The sequence below is a fragment of the Hoplias malabaricus genome, chromosome 4 (genome assembly GCF_029633855.1).
Source record: "Hoplias malabaricus isolate fHopMal1 chromosome 4, fHopMal1.hap1, whole genome shotgun sequence".
Lineage (NCBI taxonomy): Eukaryota > Metazoa > Chordata > Actinopteri > Characiformes > Erythrinidae > Hoplias > Hoplias malabaricus.
In genome coordinates, this window is record NC_089803.1 from 40,084,360 (window position 1) to 40,105,570 (window position 21,211).

The window sequence follows — 21,211 nt, forward strand, 5'->3', positions numbered from 1 at the left end:
TTCCCTACTACAGGTCACGGATGCATCACAATGATTTTGAAGCTGTTATCTGAAGGTAAAATATTGGTGTTCCTTTAAGAAGTACCCTAGTTTGTTCCTAAACCTTGGTGGAGAGGCCCTAAGCAATGTGCCTTTCTAAAAATAGTCGACTCATCTAGTCTGCTTTTTTTAGGCGAATGTCAGGAGCAACTTGCATTGAACATTTCTGTAAATTATTTTCTTGTAAACTGACACCGAACAAATGAGTAAGTAGCTCATGTTTGTGTGTCTAATAATTCATCATTATTCTGTTGGTTTGTTACAGAAACTGTGTCCCAGAACTCATTGTAATATTACAGATGTGTGATAAAACAGGTGTAAGACCAGGTTGGTCCTCATTACCACTACTACCATTACCCATGATTTAACTAGGGCCTCTTTGAGACACTTAAGGTCAGTGATGTTTTCGTCATTTTAGCTCTTTGCTGGTTAATTGTTCAGCTTTGGTTTGACATGCATTTGGTGGATGTGGATAATCCTTACTTGATTTAAAATAAAATGGAAGATACGACTGATAACAGCCCCTTTTGTAGGGCAGGGGGTTGACAGTGCTATAGGCTGAAAGGGTTGCTCTCATTGGTGAGAGGAGCTGAATACTCTGACTCACTCAGAAAAGCTTTAGAGGGTCTTCAATGTTGACCAGCGACTGATTAGCCACAGTATATGACATCTCTACAAAATGATATAATACTGTTATTTAAAAAATAATAATAACACATAGGGGCAAAATGGGTGAATTATTACCACAGGAGAGCACTGGAGGTGATATAAAGAGAGTGAAAATATAGAGAAAAGGGACTAAGCGTGTGGTTAAGCGCTGGAAGTTGCATTGCAGGGGTGGGACTCTCTCTCTCTCTCTCTCTCTCTCTCACTCTCTCACTCTCTCGCCTCATATGCAGGAGGAGGAGGAGGAGGAGAAAGGTGCAGCGTATTCGAGGCGACTGGTGTGAAACGGAGCGGGGTCGTAAACAAAGCGTCTTGTTTCCGCCGCGCGGACGACGCGCTCTTGAGGCGGGGAGAGCGCGCTGTTTGATGGAGAGAGGCGCGTGAAGAGAGTGAGGGCTGCAGGAGGGAGAGCGGACTTTCCTCCCGTTCACTGCACCAAACAGAAACTCCTCCGAGGTAAGAGCCTGCCCGCCATCTCCTCCTCCACAGAGTCCTGTAGAGTCCGTTAGTCCTGTAGAGTCCTCACACAGGATTCACAGCCGGGGGTAGAGCGAGTAACGGGCAGAACGTTCCGGCGACGAGCGGCTTCACTCGGCTAACATCACTCCCCCTTGCAGCCTAATGTCATTCCAGCTATCACTGCTATTATTTTTATACGGTAATTAGCATCGTCTGACGGTCCCCAGCTTCCTCACAGGCTCTGCAGGCTAAGTTAGTGTATGTAAATAAGCCTGGCACATGCTGTACATTTTCCACACATGACTGGACAGTGAAGGCCTGCCCTTTTCTGCAGAGGCTCTGGAAACCTCAAAAAAGTAAGAAAGAAGCTGCTGGCTTCATACTGGGGTTTTTCATCACCTATTCACTACGGCTAGACGATAATTGCATATTTAGATACTCAAAGGCATACCTTGTTATACAAGGCACCAGTAATACCTTTCAGAAACTATTAGAGCTTTAAACGTTTCACACTGTCCAGGAGTAAATCCAGTGAGCGAGGACTAGTGAAATGTGCTATCAGTGTTCTCTAAAGACTGATTAACCCTGGTATATCCAGAGACATGTTCACTTTTATTACAATAACAATAAAAACACATTTCATGACCCACATCCAATATGCACCTACTACCGTATTTAGCGTCTTAATATGATTTCAGCTATTGACACTGATATAAACAAGTCATATTCTATCATTTTTTTCATTCTTGTGAGAAAATATTGTATCGCCAAAATTATACTTTTACAGGACAAGGAAAATGCCTTCCTAACTTTAAATCCAGTTTGGAAGCACTTCTATTGGCCCGTTCATCATAACATTTTAACACAATGTAAGGCACAGCTAGTATTTCCAAATTTGGTAAAAAAAATTAGATACAAGGTTTTGAAAGAACAGCAACAATTTTCTCAAAACTATCCTGGAGTTACTACAGAAAGCTTTTATTGCAGGGACTCTTTCCTTGCACCTCAGAAAAAGATATATTCAGTTATTGTAATCTTTTGGCTGTAACCAGGGACTTCCTGCCTTAGGATGTGTTGTCATGGTTCTCCACAGTCATACACGGCTGACTTATACCGGCTGTGTTGATATCCAGCTTTGGTCTGTGTGAGGACGTGCTGAAGGAGACATTTGCGCTGCTGAACACTTTTTAATAACCCATTTCTCCCTTGATGACAGAGTCGTGTTAGGTTGTCATGGCCACCACTTCCATGCTGCAGCCCCTCTGCTCCCTGCCCTGTGCCTTATTATTGTTTGTGATGATGGTAGCTGTGGGGCTCTTCAGCCAAAGGACTCATTATTTAACACCAGCACATCAGCATGCTCTCTTTTAACTAGGCTCCAGACAGAAGCTACACAACGAACACGGGCAATGTAGCATTCATATCCAGTCTCTACCTGTGGAAAAGGAGCGTGAGCTCCACCCTGTTTGTACCACTCTCGGTGGAACAAGAACACACCGACTGCAATGTTATTTTTATCAGTGATTGATCAGGGTGGTGATTCACCGCGAGTGGGAGCTTCCGCTGAAGTTTTCTTCTCCAAGCTGCATCCCTGAACCTGGTACACAGACTGTGTGAGTGTGTGTTGTTGTAGTTTGTTATTTCTGAGTGAAAAAAAATCTAGATTTTCAGCAAACCAAAGAAAACAGGTTAATGTGCACAATTTGGCCAAAAGATTTTGAACACCTACATATCCAACATTTCTGCTTAATAACTAGTTTGTCCCCCTCTTTGCTGCAGGTGCTCCTTTACTCCAGAGAATGCAGATCCAGTGCTCCACAGCTCAGCGCTGTTCCCCCCAATTTGTACCCTTCTAGTTGACGCTTGGCCATGAGCTCGGTGGCAGTAGACTCACGTATCATTGCTCCAGAGTGTTTCATTTCATGACTTTATTTTCTGTTACATTACAACTATACCACATAGATAAATAACACTGACCTAAGGCAGAGAGAAAGTTTAGCTGAACTTCAAACATCCTTTGGATATACTGTGGTACAATTTGGTTAGTTTTTGAAACCTGCTGTTATATCATAGTTCCTTACTTACACAATAAAGCTATGGTTTCCAAACATTTTTTGCCATGCTCCCCTTTGGTAGATGAGAATATTTCCAACACACACGTATATATCTTTTGCTTCCAAACTATTTTAAATACTCCTTACAAACCTTCAACTTTTTAATTTGCCTAGTTTGACAGGTCCCAAGGAGGGCCACCCCCCACCTTGCAAACCACAGCCATACAGTGGTACAGTAATTATTTTACGTATTTGTATTTTACGTTTGTCTGGAAGGAGGTGGTCTTTGAAATTTTGTGTATCTTAATTTACGTCCCATCATTCAGCTACAACTCCGCGTATGTGTCTCTGTGTGTGTGTGTGTAAGAGAGAGAGAGAAAGTGCAAAAGTGGGTGTTTGTAGCTTGCCCCCGCCATACGGGTGTGCATTGTGTGTGCGTGTGTAGTGATGGAGGTTGTGTATTCGGCCATGATGCAGTTAATGTTATCATGACTCATTCTGGAGATTAAAAGCAAAGTTGATTTATTAGTGTGTGTGTGTTCACTTGCTTTGCTCCTTCGCTGGAATGAGCTGACAGTGCACACCCTCCCCCTCCCCCAATCAGCTTCTCTGGCTTTTCTCGCAGCACCAGCGCAGACCCATTATTATTGATCACTGCTGTTTTAGAATGGATGACCAATAAAGGGAAGTACACATTTTCATTTTTCCTCAGCAGAGGCAGCCTGTATCTCGCTCTGTCCGTTAAGTTCAGATTCATCAAAGTTTGAGGGTGCTTCACTGGCACGAGTGAATCAATGTTTTTTTTTTTAAATCTCAGTCACAGTGTGTATTTCCAACTGTTTCAGGTGTACTTTTAGCAGGTGTGTGATTTCTAGAGTAGTGCACAATTAAGAACACCGCTGTTCATTTGTAGGAACCAACTGTATTAAGAAAAATAGAAATATCATACTGCATACTGTACTATGCATACATCTTAGAGCATTTATTTAATTTCTGCTCAAACCACCCTTACGTACAACTAATTTATTTTCAGAAAATATTTCTGGTTACATTAAATGTAAGATATTTTATAAGATTTTCAATCTAACCACAAATGTATTTAACCTAATCAAATGTATCTTCTGGAAAATCATCATCTTTTCCGCTTTTCCATTTCAGGGTCGCGGTATCTTCTGGAAAATTATCTGATTAAATGATATTTCACACGTATAAACAATAGAAAGGTCAAAGGACAATAAATGAAAAAGAGGAGGTTAAAAAGACAGAGAAAAGGGGACTCCTAACAACCATGCAAGATCTGTTAGACAACCAAACCTCTCACCATCAGATAAACAGTGCTTTCAGCTTTAGAAGGCGGTGTCTGTTCTGACTCCAGTACAATTAAAAAAAAACAACTTCTAAGCCTGAAATTTAAAGGTGTTCAGAAGCATCTCAGCAGATTACTCTGGAAAGATTGGAAGCTGTTATAAAGTCTACATGTATGTGTCTTATGACAAGTGATTATTGTTGATTGTAGATTTCAGTTAAATTAGATTTTTTCTGTGCCAATGGCTGTTTTAAATAATAAAGTAAATGAAGGGTGGTCTCAGTCTTATGCACAGTAAACCTTACATACCTTTATTTATGTGATCTGCTTGTTGCTATGAATATTTTAGCAAACTCCCTCAGTAACAACATTGCCGTAGACTTTTTTTTACCTTAAACTCAGCTTGTGTGTGGCATGTGCTTCCATTTCAGCACCCAGTTTGATTTATCATGCAGTACAGTGTGCTTTATCTGATGTGGGAGATATGGTGGAAAAGTCAATCTGAATAATTTACTGTAAATAAAGTAAGGAATGTACTTTTTTTCCATGCCAGATACAAAGCTGATGCAATCTGCTTGTTATCCAGAAAGCTATTTTCCTAGCATTCTCTGCGTCACCGAGTGAGTGTGCATTTGTGTTTGTGATTCCATCTGTGTTCCTGTTATCTCCACAAGCTGGCGTGAAGTGTGTGGACACATCCCACACAGAAACCCAGTATAAAATGCTGTAAACAAGTATTGGCCCCCTTCTGATTTCCTCAATTTCTGCATGTAACCTAAACATGGCTTTACAGTCATTGTACAATATGCAAAGAAATTGCACCGCCGCATTTATCCCATCTGTAGCAGTGAACATACATAAACCTGCACACCCAGAGCACCGTGCAGTTATTCCCAGTGCCTAGGAGCAGTTGGTGTTTGGGTGCCTTGCTCTAGGGCACCTTAGCTGTGGATTGAGGGTGGAGACAGCTCTTCCTTCATGATTCCCAACCCCTCCCCAGATTTCCTGCAAGTCTAAGGGACAAAAATTGGGTGAACTTCCAGCCCAAGCCTACATTTTTAAAAAATCAGGCCACAGTCCTAGGTGATTTTGTAACCCTTAGAGGTTTTAGACTCCATACAATATACAAAGCACCTGAGGGATCCTAAATGACTAACTGTCATACTTTTTCTTCCGGTTAATCACTCATTGTGTGTTGTGGAGAAATATCTGCCCACTCTTCTTTGCAAAATTGCTTCCATTCAGCCATATTGAAGGGCTTTTCAGCATGATCTGACCACTTCAGACTGCCCCACAGCATTTAATGGGGTTCATAGATGTTGACAAATCCACTTCAGAATCTATTTCTGTTTCTTTTCAGTGATTCAGTGATGGACTAGTTCTTGTGCTTCAAGTCATTGTCCTGCTGCATAACCAAATTGCACTTGAGCTTCAGACCAGGCATACTTCTGCTGGATTTTCCGGTAGAGAACAGAATTTATAGTTACATCAGTTATGGCAAGAAGCCCAGGCCCTAAAGCAGCAAAGCATCCACACACCATCATCCTGCCACCACCATGTTTGACTGTAGGTATGATGATCTTATTGTGGAAGCTTGTGGCAGCTTAACTCCAGACTTTTAAAACGATCCACTATGAACATAATTTCAGAAGGCTTTAGGGTTCTTAAAGTGGTTATTTTTCGAAATGAGAGCCTTAAAATTGCTCTGGGTTAGCAGTGTTTTCCATCCCTGTTATGAAAATCCTTCTGGGCCCAGTCTCTTTCTAATGGACACTAACTTACGTACTGCAACAACTACATTTGCTTTAGTATTTGATCAAGTCACCGAACTAAGTGACAGTTACTTTACAAAAGGCCAGTTTGTTCCTATGAATAAATGAAATGGCTGTTTAAAATGTGTTATGTGATTACTTCTTTGCCTTTTATTTTTTTGAGTAACCTAAACAACCATGTGACATGTATGCCAAAAAATACATAAATATATAAATAAAATAGAGGTATAAATAATTTTTCACTGCACCATTTGCAGCTTTAAAATACTGCACATTTGCAATGAAGAGCTGACATTGTAATTTGATCATTCTGATTCAATCAACCTCAGTGTTCATTACCACACGCTTTTATGAACATTCACTCAAACTCTCACACCTCCCTCGCACACACTCATGCGTTGTCAGCCAGAAGGTTTGCTTTAGTCAAGCTTGAGTGCAGTTTCAATTCCAGAGTCATGGTATTTCATTTGTAAGTGTGTGTGTGCACTCTTGCTTTTCAGATGTTAGATGTGTCTGTCTGAATCTGTAATTCCCCTTCTATATGTTATATTACAGAGATATGTTTTTGTTCAGCTCTGCTGATTTCATTCAATACACTGGTAATTAAATGATTAATGTATTATAGCTGACTCTTACTATAACATAACTGGAAATTGCTACTTTGTAACTAAATATTGTAGTAGCTGGTTTGTTTTGATGGATATATTCACTCGTGTTTAAGCAGTGCCTTACCTTTGTGACTATCTACAAAGCCCCTGAGTCTCTGTAGACTCTGTAGTTCCAACACAAGTAGGGATGCACGTTGTGATTATGTTGCTTCAGTTCTTTTTTTTTTGTGTATTTTTAAATTTGCCAACTTGATAATGGTGCAAAAAATGGACATTTAAATTCATTTTCTGAGGCTTTTTTTTTAGCTCACATAGCCTAATGTTAGTCACATGCCTCTCATCGAAATTCAAGAAACTCAAGTAGTGCATTTTCTTGAATATATGCTACTCTATATATCTTTATTGTATAACAGTTTCTTTATTTCCTATATTTCAGTAAATTTTAAATTTGGTTTCTTATATTAACTGATGTTTATGTAAACTCTGCAGTTCTGCTCTAATGAAGTACTGTAAACCTTACCGAATATCAGTTTGTATTACTGGGGTCAAACCTAGCATAATTATTCAAAAACAGGACAACAGGAGATCAAGCTTTCCGGTCCCCTAAAAGGTTTTAACCACAAACAAGCATTAGAACAACTATTGGAAAATACTGAGTGTATTTGTTGTTTGCAGAATCAAGATTATTTTCCAGTAGAAAAAAATTCTAGGGAACAGTTTTGAGTACAGGCCTGAATAATCCTTTAAAGCTGCTGATTTTGTGTTTCAGTGTACATATCCAGTGTAGCGGTAACTGACATGTTTACCATCGAGTAGAGGTGAAAGCTTTATTTAACTGACATTGCTCTATTGTGATTGAGTAATGACCAACTCGTTTTGCTCTTGGGAGACATTTACAAGACACACATAATTCGGAGAAAGTTTCCAACTAGTTTTCTAATTACTCATGTGTCTAGGTTTCAGAAGAAATAAAATAAAAAATAAACAAATGATGAAAGAGTTTAGATTAATTAGTATCTTGTGGTTAATATTTTAATATACTTAAAATGAGTTTAAAGTAAAACAGAGCTGTTTCACTGATGTTCAGTGCAGTACACAATGACAAATTTACTCTAATTCAAATCATAGTAATGGTGGTTCCATCAAAGATCAGTTCTAGTCTGTTCTAGTGGCCTTTAGAATGTAAAAAGTATAGACTTTGAGCACAGGTTATAAACTGTATGTGATAAAAGGGTGGTGCTATAAGTTCAGTAACTGTTGTTTACGTGGTATTCCAACATGTATGGTTGGAGGTTTCCTGAGGGCAATAAGGAGGGAGAAGTTTTGCAATCAGTGATGAATCTCATTACTGAGTTTATTATAGACCTATTCCCTTGTCAGCTTTTGAGCTTGATCAAATGCTATTGGTCTTAGTATGTCTCAAAATTAAATTGTACTCAGACGTACACTTCTGTCTTGTGTCCAGCCACAAGAGCATTAGTGGGGTCAGATACTGATGTTGGATGATTAGAAGGTATTGATTGATGCTCAATCACTCCAGAGAGTGCAGTTCCATAGGCTTTGGAGGTTTTTTACCCTTCTAGCCGTTGCTTGGACTTTAGTGACCTTAGTGTAATATGCAGGTACTCCAACACATCCCATTCCAGAGGCATTATATTTCTATGCAGATTTTACAAGCTGTGTGTGCAACTGAATGCCTGCCTCAATTATGTGTGCCCCTTAGAATAGATCAATTTACTCATTAGAGGACATATCTAGATAATTTGGACATAAACTGTCTGGTGCTGATGCTTGTAATGATTTGTCTCCAACAGATAACGTTAGCATTTGACCTTTCTCCAACTGTATAATAGACTTGCTGCTGAATGAATGTACTGCTCTTTCTGTGCACTCAGTAGAAACAGCCATTTCTAGAACTCAGCTATTTGGAAAGATCCACTTTAGATGGCTTATCTAGGGTAAGCAAATTGTCAGATGTGACATTTGAGCGGCATCAAGGCAGTCTCTGTTGTATTTACACAGAGTATGGGGAAGGATTCTCTTTGAGAACATCAGTACAAATATGCATAATAAGGAAAGTGTGCAGAAGCAGCTTCTTTCAATTAGGATGAACTCCTGTAAAAAAAGAGAATATGAATAAAAAGAATATTTTTCAGACTATGTGTCAGAAAGACAATTTAATATACGCTATTTTATCCAGTAGCATTTTTCCTGAGGAGTCTGAATATGAAGCCAGATTAAACTGGATTCAAGAAGCTCCAAAATGAACAGCTTTGAATTCAGTCACTCATAAAGTGTTCCAAACCCTTTGACAGAACCAACAGCCTGGAAAGACTCGTATATAAGGAGTGAATATCAGCCGCGATGTCAGTGTTGAGTGATGTGAGGGGTTTTAAGCCATATTCCATATAGTCCTGTCTCCATCAGATTGGAGCACCCTACATCACTCAGTAAAATGACTAAAAGACTCTTGATCTGATGGGATGGTGGTGGGTGGGGGGTGGGGTAGCGAGAAAGAGAGACAAGACCAAGAGACAGAGAGGTGTGTTGTTCTCTCTGAAATGGCTACTTTATGAAGTGCAAAATATTATTTAAAATGTTATTGCAATAAGATTTTAACCAGAACGAGAGCACCTTTCACCCTTAATGTCACCCTCCAGTTATCGATTAAACCCCCACAAACTCATCTCTATTCATCATAATGACATATTTAGACATTATCTCCAAGAGAAATAATCTCTTAATGCCTTACAGATGTTTTAGATGTAACTCTACACCTTCTGCCTTATTCAGAGTGCACAGATCTATGAATATACAATATACCCCCAGCTTCACTTACTCCTCCACTGCACGCCTGCAGCTTAAAAGCCCTGCTCTGATTTTGACAGGAGTGGTTCCTTAGATTTATGACATAAGAAACCTAGTTGTCTGAATTCACCCGTTTGAGAACATACCTGGAACACCAGTTTTTCAGTGTAAATGCTCAGCCATGAACTTTGCTACTTATTTCTAGTATGGTATGTCTAACATAGGGATGTTTAAAACGTTTTGACTTTAAATGTTCACACAGTGTAAAAGTTGGCTGACATTTTAAAGGTCCCATATGGTGCTTTTTTTCAAGAATTTAATTTTAATTTTTTTTCCTTTACTGAAGTCCACTTAAAATGTCTTGTATGAATCTTATTTCTTGAAATAAACAGGCTTGTTTTGTGCTTATATAATTTGGTTCTAAAAAGCTACCCTATATTGTGCCTCGGTCAAAAAGTAGTCCACACTGAAACATTTTTTATAACATCATGATAAGGATGAGGCTAATCTGTTATAATCAGCTATAAGCAGATGTATATATTTGTTTTTGTGACACAAAAATGTTATTTCAAGACAAGTTGTTTTCTGTTCCTCTCTGCACTGAGAAATGTACAGTTTGTTTGAAAACAATAATTGGATTTGTATTTACAGACTGCTTTAAACTCTTTAAGTGTAGGACTTTCAGTTTTTGAAGATATTGGCCCTTTAAAAACTAATTAAACCTGGAACAAGTGGAGTTGACAGTGATGATATTCATATGTATGTGAGCACTGAGTGACTGTGTGGGCTGAGCTGTTGTCACTGTGCTGCAGCAACAGACTGGCTTGCTTTTACACTTGTTTCCTCAGAACTTAGAGTTTTTTTCATCTTCCTCTGCTTCTTTTGCCTCTATCCCTCTCTTCTTCTCATTAGTGTAATGTTCCTGTCTCTGTGCCAGGGAACAGAGGGGTGACTCATACCACCCCCACCTCTTTCTCTCTCCCCCACCCCTCTTTCTGTCTCTCTCTTACACTTTCTCTCTAACAACCCCTCCCCTTTTCTCTGTTCTCTGATGCACACACCTCGTTCCCCTATCCTTCCCTGCTAATATCACATTATACATTCTGAAGTGTTTTTCTTGTCTTCTCTGCTAAGTCTGAGACTGTGTGAGGACTGACACTTAAAAACCTAAAATAAACCTTCTCTGTGAAACTCTGTGAAATGTATTCTGGTTCAGATCTGTTGGGGAATGTTATTTATATTACAGATGAACAACTATATTGGAATCTTTACTGAAAAATACTTCCTTAAAAAATGTAAATGTCCTCATAGACAGAGCTTTATGCTTAACTGATATTTCATATGTCCCTGCATCCCTGCTTCATATGAGTCTTTGTTAGATATTGTCAGCTGACAGATGGTATTCTCCTCTCCAAGTCTTTAAATGTGCAACAGAATAGGAAAATTTTCTCTCTCTGACCCTGTTTTCCATTTTTCTCTTCTTGCTCTTTCCTCTCCAGGCGGCGGGACCATGTCCTCTGTACACGGGGACATCTCAGACTACCATATCAGCGGTGAGATAAAGAGAGCTAAAAGTCCTTATTGATCTGTATTGTTTGCAACATGCTAATGGATGATTTTTGTGTGTTCTGTGCGTGTATGTGTGCTTCAGTGGTCCGTGACCCGCCTGCCTGGGAGGTTGGTGTGTATGTGCTGGGGTTTCTTGTTCTGCTGGCTGTAGTGGGACTAAACCTCTGGAAGTTATGGAAGTCTGGCTCTTTCCCTGCTCCCTCCCCATACCCAAACTTTGACTACCGCTACCTGCAGGAGAAATATGGGACCTCCTACTCTGAAGTTAGACAGAAGGTAGAAGGATCCTCCCTTCAAAACCACCCTGTGTATTCCAGTGCATACCAGTTGTCATGAACCATAACCTGATCCAACTAATGTAATGTCTGCAGAAGGACTGTAATTGATAATGAAGCAGTGAGTTAAGCCATATTCAAACTGGATTTATTTGTCCTGGTTGATTTCAGAAAGTGTGGAGTGTGACTTGGAACACTTTGAGCAGAACAAAGGCCATGGGCCATGTTATTAAGAACTGCCACTCCTGTTGTGTATTGCAGATGTGTACATCTAGAATCTTAAGATTGGGCTTTTTGTGTCTCCTGGAGATTCTACTCAGACACTCTCTCTCTCCCGTAAACACAATATTAACATTAGTCTCGAACGACTCTCTGGGCTTCAGCTGATGTTGAGCCAGGGGAATGTTTGTAATCAAATAAAATAATGTTGACTACATGATAAAATCTTTATATTGCTCATAATACACACTGGGCCGTGTTATTACAAACATAAAGTGTAAATTTGGTGGTACTTGAGCTTTAAAAACCACGGCAACCCACCAAAAAGAATTTATTACATGAATCCATGTCCAAATCCATATCCAGGCACTACTACTCGCCCTCATTCATCAGTAACTCTCAAAACCGGATTACACCGACACAAAGTGTAACTCTAGCCATTTCATCCACACAGCAACCACAGAAAAGCAGAATTGTCTAAATCTAAATAGTGCGCTAATCCAGCTAAATTTATCAGCCACAAACCCTCTCACTGCACAGTAGCTCACAAAAACCTGATTCGTAAACCAAAATAATCACTAACACTGCAGCACATGAAGGAAGTTACAACGCAATTACTTACTACTCCAACTTGTGTCCTCATGTCTGTTTTAGCTACTGTGTAAATCCAGTCTAATATTTAGTTTTGTACAGCTGCCTCTCTCTCTCTCTCTCTCTCTCTCTCTCTCTCTCCGCCATAATGTCTGTACTGGGAATACCAAGCTACATTCTTCTTCTAGTTAGGTAATAACCTGTGATTTGTGTCATAAAGTGTTACACATTTCTCACAAGAGCCCTCCGGCCCATGATTCAGAAATTGCTTAGTGCAGTAAACCAGCAGAAGCCCCGGCGTAGCAGCCACAGAGGCTGTATTCTCCCTACATCACAATCATTTAGAACCTGTAATTTTAGAGAGGAAATGTATAGAGTTACTTCAAGGGCCTTATAAAATTAATAAAACCTCTTCTAAAACTAATTCATCTCCAGCAAAATCTTATCTGTAGGTTGGGAGTAAATGCATTAAGACAAAATATCAGCAGGAGCCTTGGTATCAGCCATTGAAATGTGCTCTTCTGTAACAGTGTATAGCAGCCTCTAATCACCGGAGGGCGTCCACAGCGAGCCGTAAGCCCAGCCTGCAGCTGGCGGACACTCCTGATGGCTTCCGGGAGCTGGGGACACTGGAGCTGATGAGCAGGGAGCTGGACCAGGGTGGAGGTGGCCTGAACCGCTCTGTCTCCACCGACTCACTCTGCTCCATCTCCTCCATCGCCCACAACTTTGGCCATGACTTCACAGTGGGGCAGCTGGAGGTGACACTTGAGATGGACACACGATCCTCTTTGCTGCACATCACATTGCACCAGGGCAAAGATCTGCTGGAGAAAGAGGAGGAGAACTTCCCAGGCTGCTACATCACGATCACTCTGCTGCCTGAGGAGATCAGCGTGGGTGTCACAAGGGTGAGAAGCCAAAAAAACATCACTCTTAGAAACCTTATTACTGTGCTTATCAGTAATTTGATTATTTGCTGATGACATTGATTGTTAAAGAGTAAGGATGCCTTGATATGGTTTTTTTTGGTGATATGGTGTTGATGCTAATTTTTAATGCACACAGCTGTAGATGCAGATATATAAACGTTTAGTAAATTTAGTAATGTAAATGCTAATCTACCTTAAATACTAGGCTTTAGTTTTGTTAAATTTGCTGAAAAGGAAAAGAACTCTGCGGTGTTGTATATAGCTCATTTATAACTTTGTTAATGATGTAACATATACTGATTAGCTCTACTGTATCGCAGAGCATTTCACAGGGCCATATTTAGATGTGTTCTATTTTATTCTATTTAAATTTGAATTAAATTCTAATTAGTGCTACTGTATCACAGAGCATTTCAGAGGGCTGTAATTAGACGTGAGTAAACTGTAGTGTTTTTAATGCTCTCGTAGTCAGTTCCATCATTTTCGCGGTAATTAGAGTGTGAATTATACAGTGGTAACTGGGGGGTCAACATATTCTCCATATTAAAAAGGGAAACCATTACAGTGCACTACATTACAATCCTTACAGTAAACTAACTGATATTGGCATTTTTGTCCATATGCAGCTGAGAATCTAATTCAGAAAGGCAGTAAAGTTATTAAACAAGCTAGATAGTTAGCTACTTACTTTATTATATAGTGATTTCTGTGGCTGCACAATGGCAATGTTAATAAAGATGTGACCAGTGATGGGAGGCAGGCAGATGAGAAATTTTATGGTCCACTCTAGAGGAAATCATATTACAAAATTCTTCCATGCATGAAGAATTCTCCTCCATGTTTTGACCTCCAAATAGATGTTTTTTTTATTTTTTGGGGGATCCAAGTCCTAATAGGAATGTCAGACCCCCTCCACCTAATGAGTCAAACCATGTCTGTAATGGATAATTCTTTGCAGGGCTACCAAATTTTATCTTGGATTGCTTTAGTACCATTCAATTTGCAAACGATTAATTAATTACCAGATTTAGTACATGATCCAGGACCATTATTTCTGCCCTATAATGTTTGTTTAATAAATGTGGTCACACTGACAGATCCTGCAAAACAGGGGATAGCGCTTCTATCACTCTTGTGAACATCAATCACACGTGTCTCTCTTAGTGATAATGAGCAGCAGTGCTGCTGTATTAGAGCTGCATGCTAAGGATCATAATGCAGTCCAAATGACCCTCATTCAGCCGAGAGAGAGAGAGAGAGAGAGAGAGAGAGAGAGAGAGAGAGAGAGAACGAAGGAACTGACATCAGCATTTCTGCTCAGCATGGCCCCAGTGTAAGAGAGCCGTCATTCTCTTCTTCTCTGCTCTTAGTGCATAAATATGAATGAGAATCTGTCACAGCATGTTCAAGAAAACTTCAAACTGACAAAACTTTGGCTTTCTGCTAAGAGGGTGATGAAATGCAGATACATACTCAGACTCAATATGTGGAACTCACAGCCACTAAAACTGCAATCATCCAAAAACTGCAGACCATATTCAAATGATAGTTCAGTTATTTAAGGACCCTTAGGGCATACTGTCTGTTAAAGAATAATATTTTCTATCATTTATGCATTTATTAATTTACTTTGGCCAAAATAACACAAGAAGCAAATACCACAGCACTATTCTCATCCTGCAGTTTCAGCGCCTGTTCATTTAAGTTATGATGAACCTCTGTATACCTCCGCACAGGAGAGAGGTGTGAGGAGTGCTGGCTTCTCTTTTGTCTGTGTTCAGGTTTATGCCATTTAACCTCCTCTTAGCGCTTTCACATAAATGATGGTCCAGCTCTGTGACTGGTAAGGCTCTGAACTGTATATTTTCTGCACTTGGAGTAAGAAGTGAAGCAAAATAGCTCATTTCATCCCATTTCTTTCAAATTACAGCGTAAAATAAATGACAGGTTGTTTTAATATTTTTGTGTATTTAGAGTCAAATAAATTTGTCTGGAATGTTGTGATGGCAAACCAATACATCTTTGTTTTACAAGAAGAATGGACCATTTGTCTATATTTGGATACTAAACTATCTGAACTGTCTACTTACCCTGAAGCATTTAGTGTAGTATAATATAATGAATAATATGTTTTACTCTGAACAGGGAACACATCTGACATGGCTTAAATGCTCCTGAATTAGGGCTTAAATATTAGTTACAGTGCTGTAATAGAACGTCTATAAATGTTTTGCAACTGCTATTTTATAATTCACTTCAAGGTTTTTTGAAGACCTTTTATTATTTTAAGTAACAATACTTTACTTGAGAATGAATGGACTGAAGATTCTCTGCCCAAATTTATTTGGGAATAATTCATACTCACATCTACTTCTTTTGAAAAATAGTATTCTCAGCTTGGCCTCCTTTTTATGTGGGTCACTAGATAGGGGGTGTTCCAGGTTTGTAAGGAACACTGGTGATGTTGGCTTTTCTCCAATTACTTCTGCTCTGAGATTTCTAATCACGCCGTCTGGGCTATAATAGCTACTTCAGTAGATTTGGCCAGTAGTCACACTTCTTCTTGGTGATTTTTATCCTGAGCAGGTGGTTAGTGTTTGCAGTCGTGACTCTAGTTGGTTTGAGGAAGGATCACTGGCTTCAGTCTTGTTGAGTCCCAGTGCTGTCATAAGAGCTAAGAGCAGCACTGCTGCTTTTGCTTCGCTGACACCAAGCACAGTCAGGTTAGCTTGATTTTTATTAGTCCGGAAATTCTGTAATAGGTTGTAAAGAACCTGGGCTAATGAGTTAATTAAAAGTGTCCTCATCCAAGGGACAAAATGGTAGACTAACCTGGCTTAAAGCTTACATTTGAGAACATATGCAAATATATTCTATATAATGTAATATATATATATTTATTTTATTATTATTTTTTTTAATGATGAGGTAGACTGAGGTTAAAGTAGCCAAAGCAGTTTAGGCAGTATGCACATCCACAATGGGTATAGTATGCCTTGTAGTAAAATTAAAAAGAAAAAAAAAACCTTTTTTCTTTATGACGTTAATTTTGTTAAGATCTCTGGAATATAAGGGGTTCTGAATCATTACTCTTGCATGCAGGTTCACAGCAATGCTTTCACCGTGCTGTTCGATGAGCGTTTCTCCATCCCACTGGACGTAGCCGCTTTGGATGAAAACAGTCTGCGTTTCTCTGCATTTGGGGTGGATTTGGATGAAAGGAACATCAGCGCTGGGGTGGCTGAACTTAAACTGTCTGATCTGGACCTGTCCATCCGACCCTTCAACGCCTGGCTCTACCTGCAAGACATCAACAAGGTTTTAAAAAAGACCTTGGACCATTGTTTCTCAATCAGAGTTATTTATTGCAAAGAAAACGAGACATAGGGAATGTTAGTCAACACTGTTGAACATTCATTAATTAAAGACTCTCTTGTAATCAGCAGTAGAGACAGAGAGATGCAGATGTTCCATAATGAAAGGCTAGAAACACAGCAGGGGACTCATTTATTAGATGTGACAGAATTTAATCCTAAATTTATTTCTTAGCATTTGCATAAAAATTACTTATGAAAACTTAGAGGATGAATTGTGCACTGTGATGCTTATAGTTTACAGACAGGTTTTTTTTTTACTTCAAATTCACATTTTTTATATCATTACATAACAATGGATTTTCAGTTTTTTAAATTTAGATCAAATATGTTCATATAGTGATGTATAAAAGAGCAATGGCCTTGATCACAAAAGCACCACACATTACATCAGATTTATTTGACCAGAATATATGTAAATCTAGTAATTACAGTCATAATTAGCAATGATAACAGCCTTTTTTAAATTACATACTATACTATAGTAAAGTGTTCTCACAGAGGAGCCACATTCTCATACATGACATTATATAAGATCTAGAGATATGAAATATAATTTGTTTACCCAAACTGTCTGAGAACAGTAAGGAGCTGCACCTAAGCGTCCTTGTGTTTGGGAAAGGCACTATATAAGTTGAACTTATTATTATTATTATTAGTTATTAAAGATCTGATGATCTGATGTGATTGAGAGCCCAGCTTTTAATCCAACATTCATATAATTTAAGCTAAACACAGATGTAAGAACCGCGACCCTGAAATGGAGAAGCGGAAAAGAAAATGATGATGATGATGATGACAGATGTAAGAATGGAGACAAATTACGGATTTTTCTTTTATTTATCAAGTGAGAATCTGTGAACAAATCTAATCTAAGTCTAATATCACCTTCATATATAGCTTTCTTTCAGATAAAGACTTTCATTGTCCATTGTATCCATACGACAATATAACAGAATGACAATGACACAATATGTTGGAGGGATTTTGTTTGTCATTTTTAAATAGATTTTTTCCATTTGGTGGATGCATCATTTTTTAAATAGTTTTGAATGACAGTATATAGCCAGTGTTCTCTTTAAGTGTTAACCATAACACATCTGGTCCACAGCAGTGTTTCTGTATATGGCATATTGTGAGTTCTGATATGGCTGTGTATTATTTTTACAGGCTGTGGATGCTGTTGGAGAGATTTTGCTCTCTCTCAGCTACTTGCCCACTGCTGAGCGCCTCACTGTGGTTGTGGCTAAAGCAAAGAACCTGGTCTGGACTAATGGCAAAACCACTGCAGGTAAGCACAGCTGCTCAAAGCTTCCTCTGCTTTGCAGCTTATTTTTGAAAGAGCTGTCACTTTCTTCATTCCCCACGCTCTACCCCTCCTTCTTCTGTCCCACTTTTGCTGCCTAACACACTCTGTGTTTTGACACAGATCCATTTGTGAAAGTCTATCTCCTCCAAGATGGCAGGAAGATCAGTAAGAAGAAAACTTCCATAAAGCGAGACGACACAAACCCTATCTTCAATGAGGCTATGATATTCTCTGTGCCTGCCATTGTGCTACAGGTAATATAGAACAAAAATCAAATCAAACAAAACGTAAACACAAACTATAGAATTACCATGTTCTACATTGGTAGTGAGGTAAAGCTTATTATCATACCAATGCCTTGGAAATAAAGAATGCTGAAAAGGTAAGTGTCTAACATTGCTGGCTAAGGCAGTAGGTGTTTTTATTGATTGTTGCTGTTAATAGATTTATCACAGGGGAGTATAATATCTGTCTTGTCGTCCCTGCCCTATTAGCTCTGCCTTTATACACTTGACCTGAACCTGCATCAAGTCTTGAGAATCCTTACTCAGAAAGAACCAGGAAAAGTAGAACGTGTTAATGTTTTGACTCCATACTATTGATGACACTATGCTAGCATCAATTATTAGTCAAGATTTCTTGGTAAGGAGCAGCGTTTACTTAAGTTTCCCAGTTTAAAACCTAATAATCACTGGATTAGGGACACAGCAGTGCTGCTAGAGTTTTTAAACTCCGCCATGTCATTGCTGGCCTGAAAACAGTCCACCAATCAAAAGTCTTCATCTAGCGGTGTCCTGTGTCCACTGATGAAGGACTTGAGGACGGCCAACGCAAACTGTTCAGCAACAGGTGAGCTACTGTTTTTGACTTTACTTCTACAAGGTGGACCAATGAGTGTGTCTAACAGTGCACAGCGAGTGGACAGTGTTCAAAAACTCCAGTAACACTGCTCTGTCTGATCCACTCGTACCAGTGCAACACACACTAACACACCACAACCACCTCAGTGTCCCTGCAGCGCTGAGAATGATCCACTTCCCAAATCATACCTGCTCTGTGGTGAAATGGGGATAAGAAAATATGCAGAGAAGTTTGGAAGAGGTTTTGGAGGGACTTTTTAGACCTAGAAAATTAGGTTGTTTTCTCATAGTGTAAACATTGACAGAAACACCTGTGGGGACTTGTCTTCCTTCATTCAATTAAATTCCAATTTTCTGTGTGTAATGCCTGGGTGTTCTGTGTGCAGGACCTGTCCCTGAGAGTAACAGTGGCAGAGAATACAGATGATGGACGTGGTGAGAATGTTGGTCATGTGATCATTGGGCCAGAGGCCAGTGGAATGGGCATCACTCACTGGAACCAGATGTTGGCAACACTGCGGAAGCCTGTCTCCATGTGGCACCCACTCCGGAGGACCTGATCTGGCCTGTGTCTGTCTGCATGGTGCCTACTGTCTCAGTGACCCAACCTGAAAGACTTTTAAAAGGTCAAGAGAGCATCTTTTTTCAGGAAAAAAAAATAATCTTTTTAAATCAGTGGTACAGTCAGAGCCACAGAGTGGATCTGTTCTTGTAGGAAAAGACTGAGACTCTGTCTGTCTCTGCTTTAAATGCCAGGTCCTTTATCCAGGTTAAAACAGTCTTCATTTGTAGCAGTTCCAACAGGGTGGCTGACCTGAATCTGAATCGCTGGACTGTGCCAGTCTACACTGCATTGTAGTCATTTGTTCCGTTGTGCAGTTGTGTTATTAATTACAGTAGCCACTTTCTATTAAAGTGAAGGTTATTATTAATATTATTACTCAACATATTGTTTTTATACTCAGTAAACAGCAATAGTGTGTATGATGGACTGACGTTTCTTCTTTCCTCACTGAGAGTGCAGTAGTTCAAACAGTGTGAAAAAAAAAACATTGCTAAGATTTTGTTATATCTGCTTCCACATCTCCTTCCTGCAGCAGAGTAATGAGCGTGGAGAGATGGGGGTGCTTTTGGTGCTCTGTACTGTAACAGAATGATCAGCTTTGTAATATAGTTGATGTGTTGTTATTCACGCACAGCACATATTTTGTGTTTGCCTGCATTTAAAACTTTGAGGTGTTGAATTGTGTTGTTGTAAATTACTCACTTCAATTTTGTTTGCATTCTGCCTGTAGAGAGGTAGAAAATAAGTCTTGCTTCTAACCATTATAGACTACAATGAGTAGCTTGGCAATAAAGTTTCCCTCCTTCAACAAATTTACACATTCACATTCTGGGAACTGCAAGAAGATGCATTTTCTTCATAGGATGGGTGGTCAGTGTTAGGGTTTTCTAAGAAATATCGTTCGATTAACCAGATAAATGTTTTCTTACCGTAGCCTACTCGACTAGCTGTATGAAGTATTTCAGTGCAGAGGTCTGTTTCATTACTAATTACATTCTACACAAAACAGCCTCATCCTGTGCCAAATTCACCACTAGAAAAGCAATATTTTCATTTAGGCTTGAGTCTACATTTAATCATTTAATGTTTGTGATCTTTGACCAGGTTAAAATGTAAAATAAAAATCATTTTACATTGCATGAAAATGTAATAGATATGGCATTCTGATGTTCAAATATAAAATTCTTTAAATAAATAATTGTCTCAGAGTTTTATTTGTTCTCTCAAAATAGCTCAAAATACTACTGAATGTCTAAAACCCTTTTTAATTACTGAAAAATAAATGATTAACACCATTATAATATATGTTGACAATGCTATTAAATTACACACATCTTAACTATGAAATATTAATTCATTGTCTGTAACCACTTCATCCAGTTTGGGGTCACGGTGGGTCTGGAGCCTACCCAGAATCACTGGGCACAAGGCAGGAACACACCCTGTAGGGGGCACCAGCCCATCACATGGCACCACACACACACAATTACTCACACCTATGGCACTTTTGAGTATCCAATCCACCTACCTTGTGTTTTTTAACTATGGGAGGGGAAAAAGCACCTGGAGTAAACCCATGCAGACACAAGGAGAACACACCAAACTCCTCACAAACTGACCTGGCTTAAAGCCATAACCCCAGGACCCTGGAGCTGTGTGATGCGACTCTTCCTATTGTGCCACCAGTGTAACATTCATGGCGTATATGATAAAGCTGTTTTGGTCATTTAATTGCTTCACTATAACACAAAATGTCCTCAGAGTTATGGTCCAACAGATGGTTATACATTTTTGGCACAGGTTAA

General features: G+C 39.2%; 1 protein-coding gene across 1 annotated transcript; it reads left to right on the top strand.

Moving 5' to 3' along the window:
- Positions 1-416: 416 nt before the first annotated feature.
- Positions 417-20,574, top strand: syt12 (synaptotagmin XII). The gene is made up of 9 exons (XM_066668303.1): positions 417-432; positions 939-1,161; positions 11,212-11,265; positions 11,364-11,557; positions 12,897-13,277; positions 16,401-16,616; positions 17,843-17,963; positions 18,102-18,235; positions 19,228-20,574. Exons 3-9 carry the CDS (start codon positions 11,223-11,225, stop codon positions 19,399-19,401), a joined length of 1,263 nt encoding a protein of 420 aa, XP_066524400.1. The 5' UTR covers positions 417-432; positions 939-1,161; positions 11,212-11,222; the 3' UTR covers positions 19,402-20,574.
- The last annotated feature ends 637 nt before the right edge of the window (positions 20,575-21,211 follow it).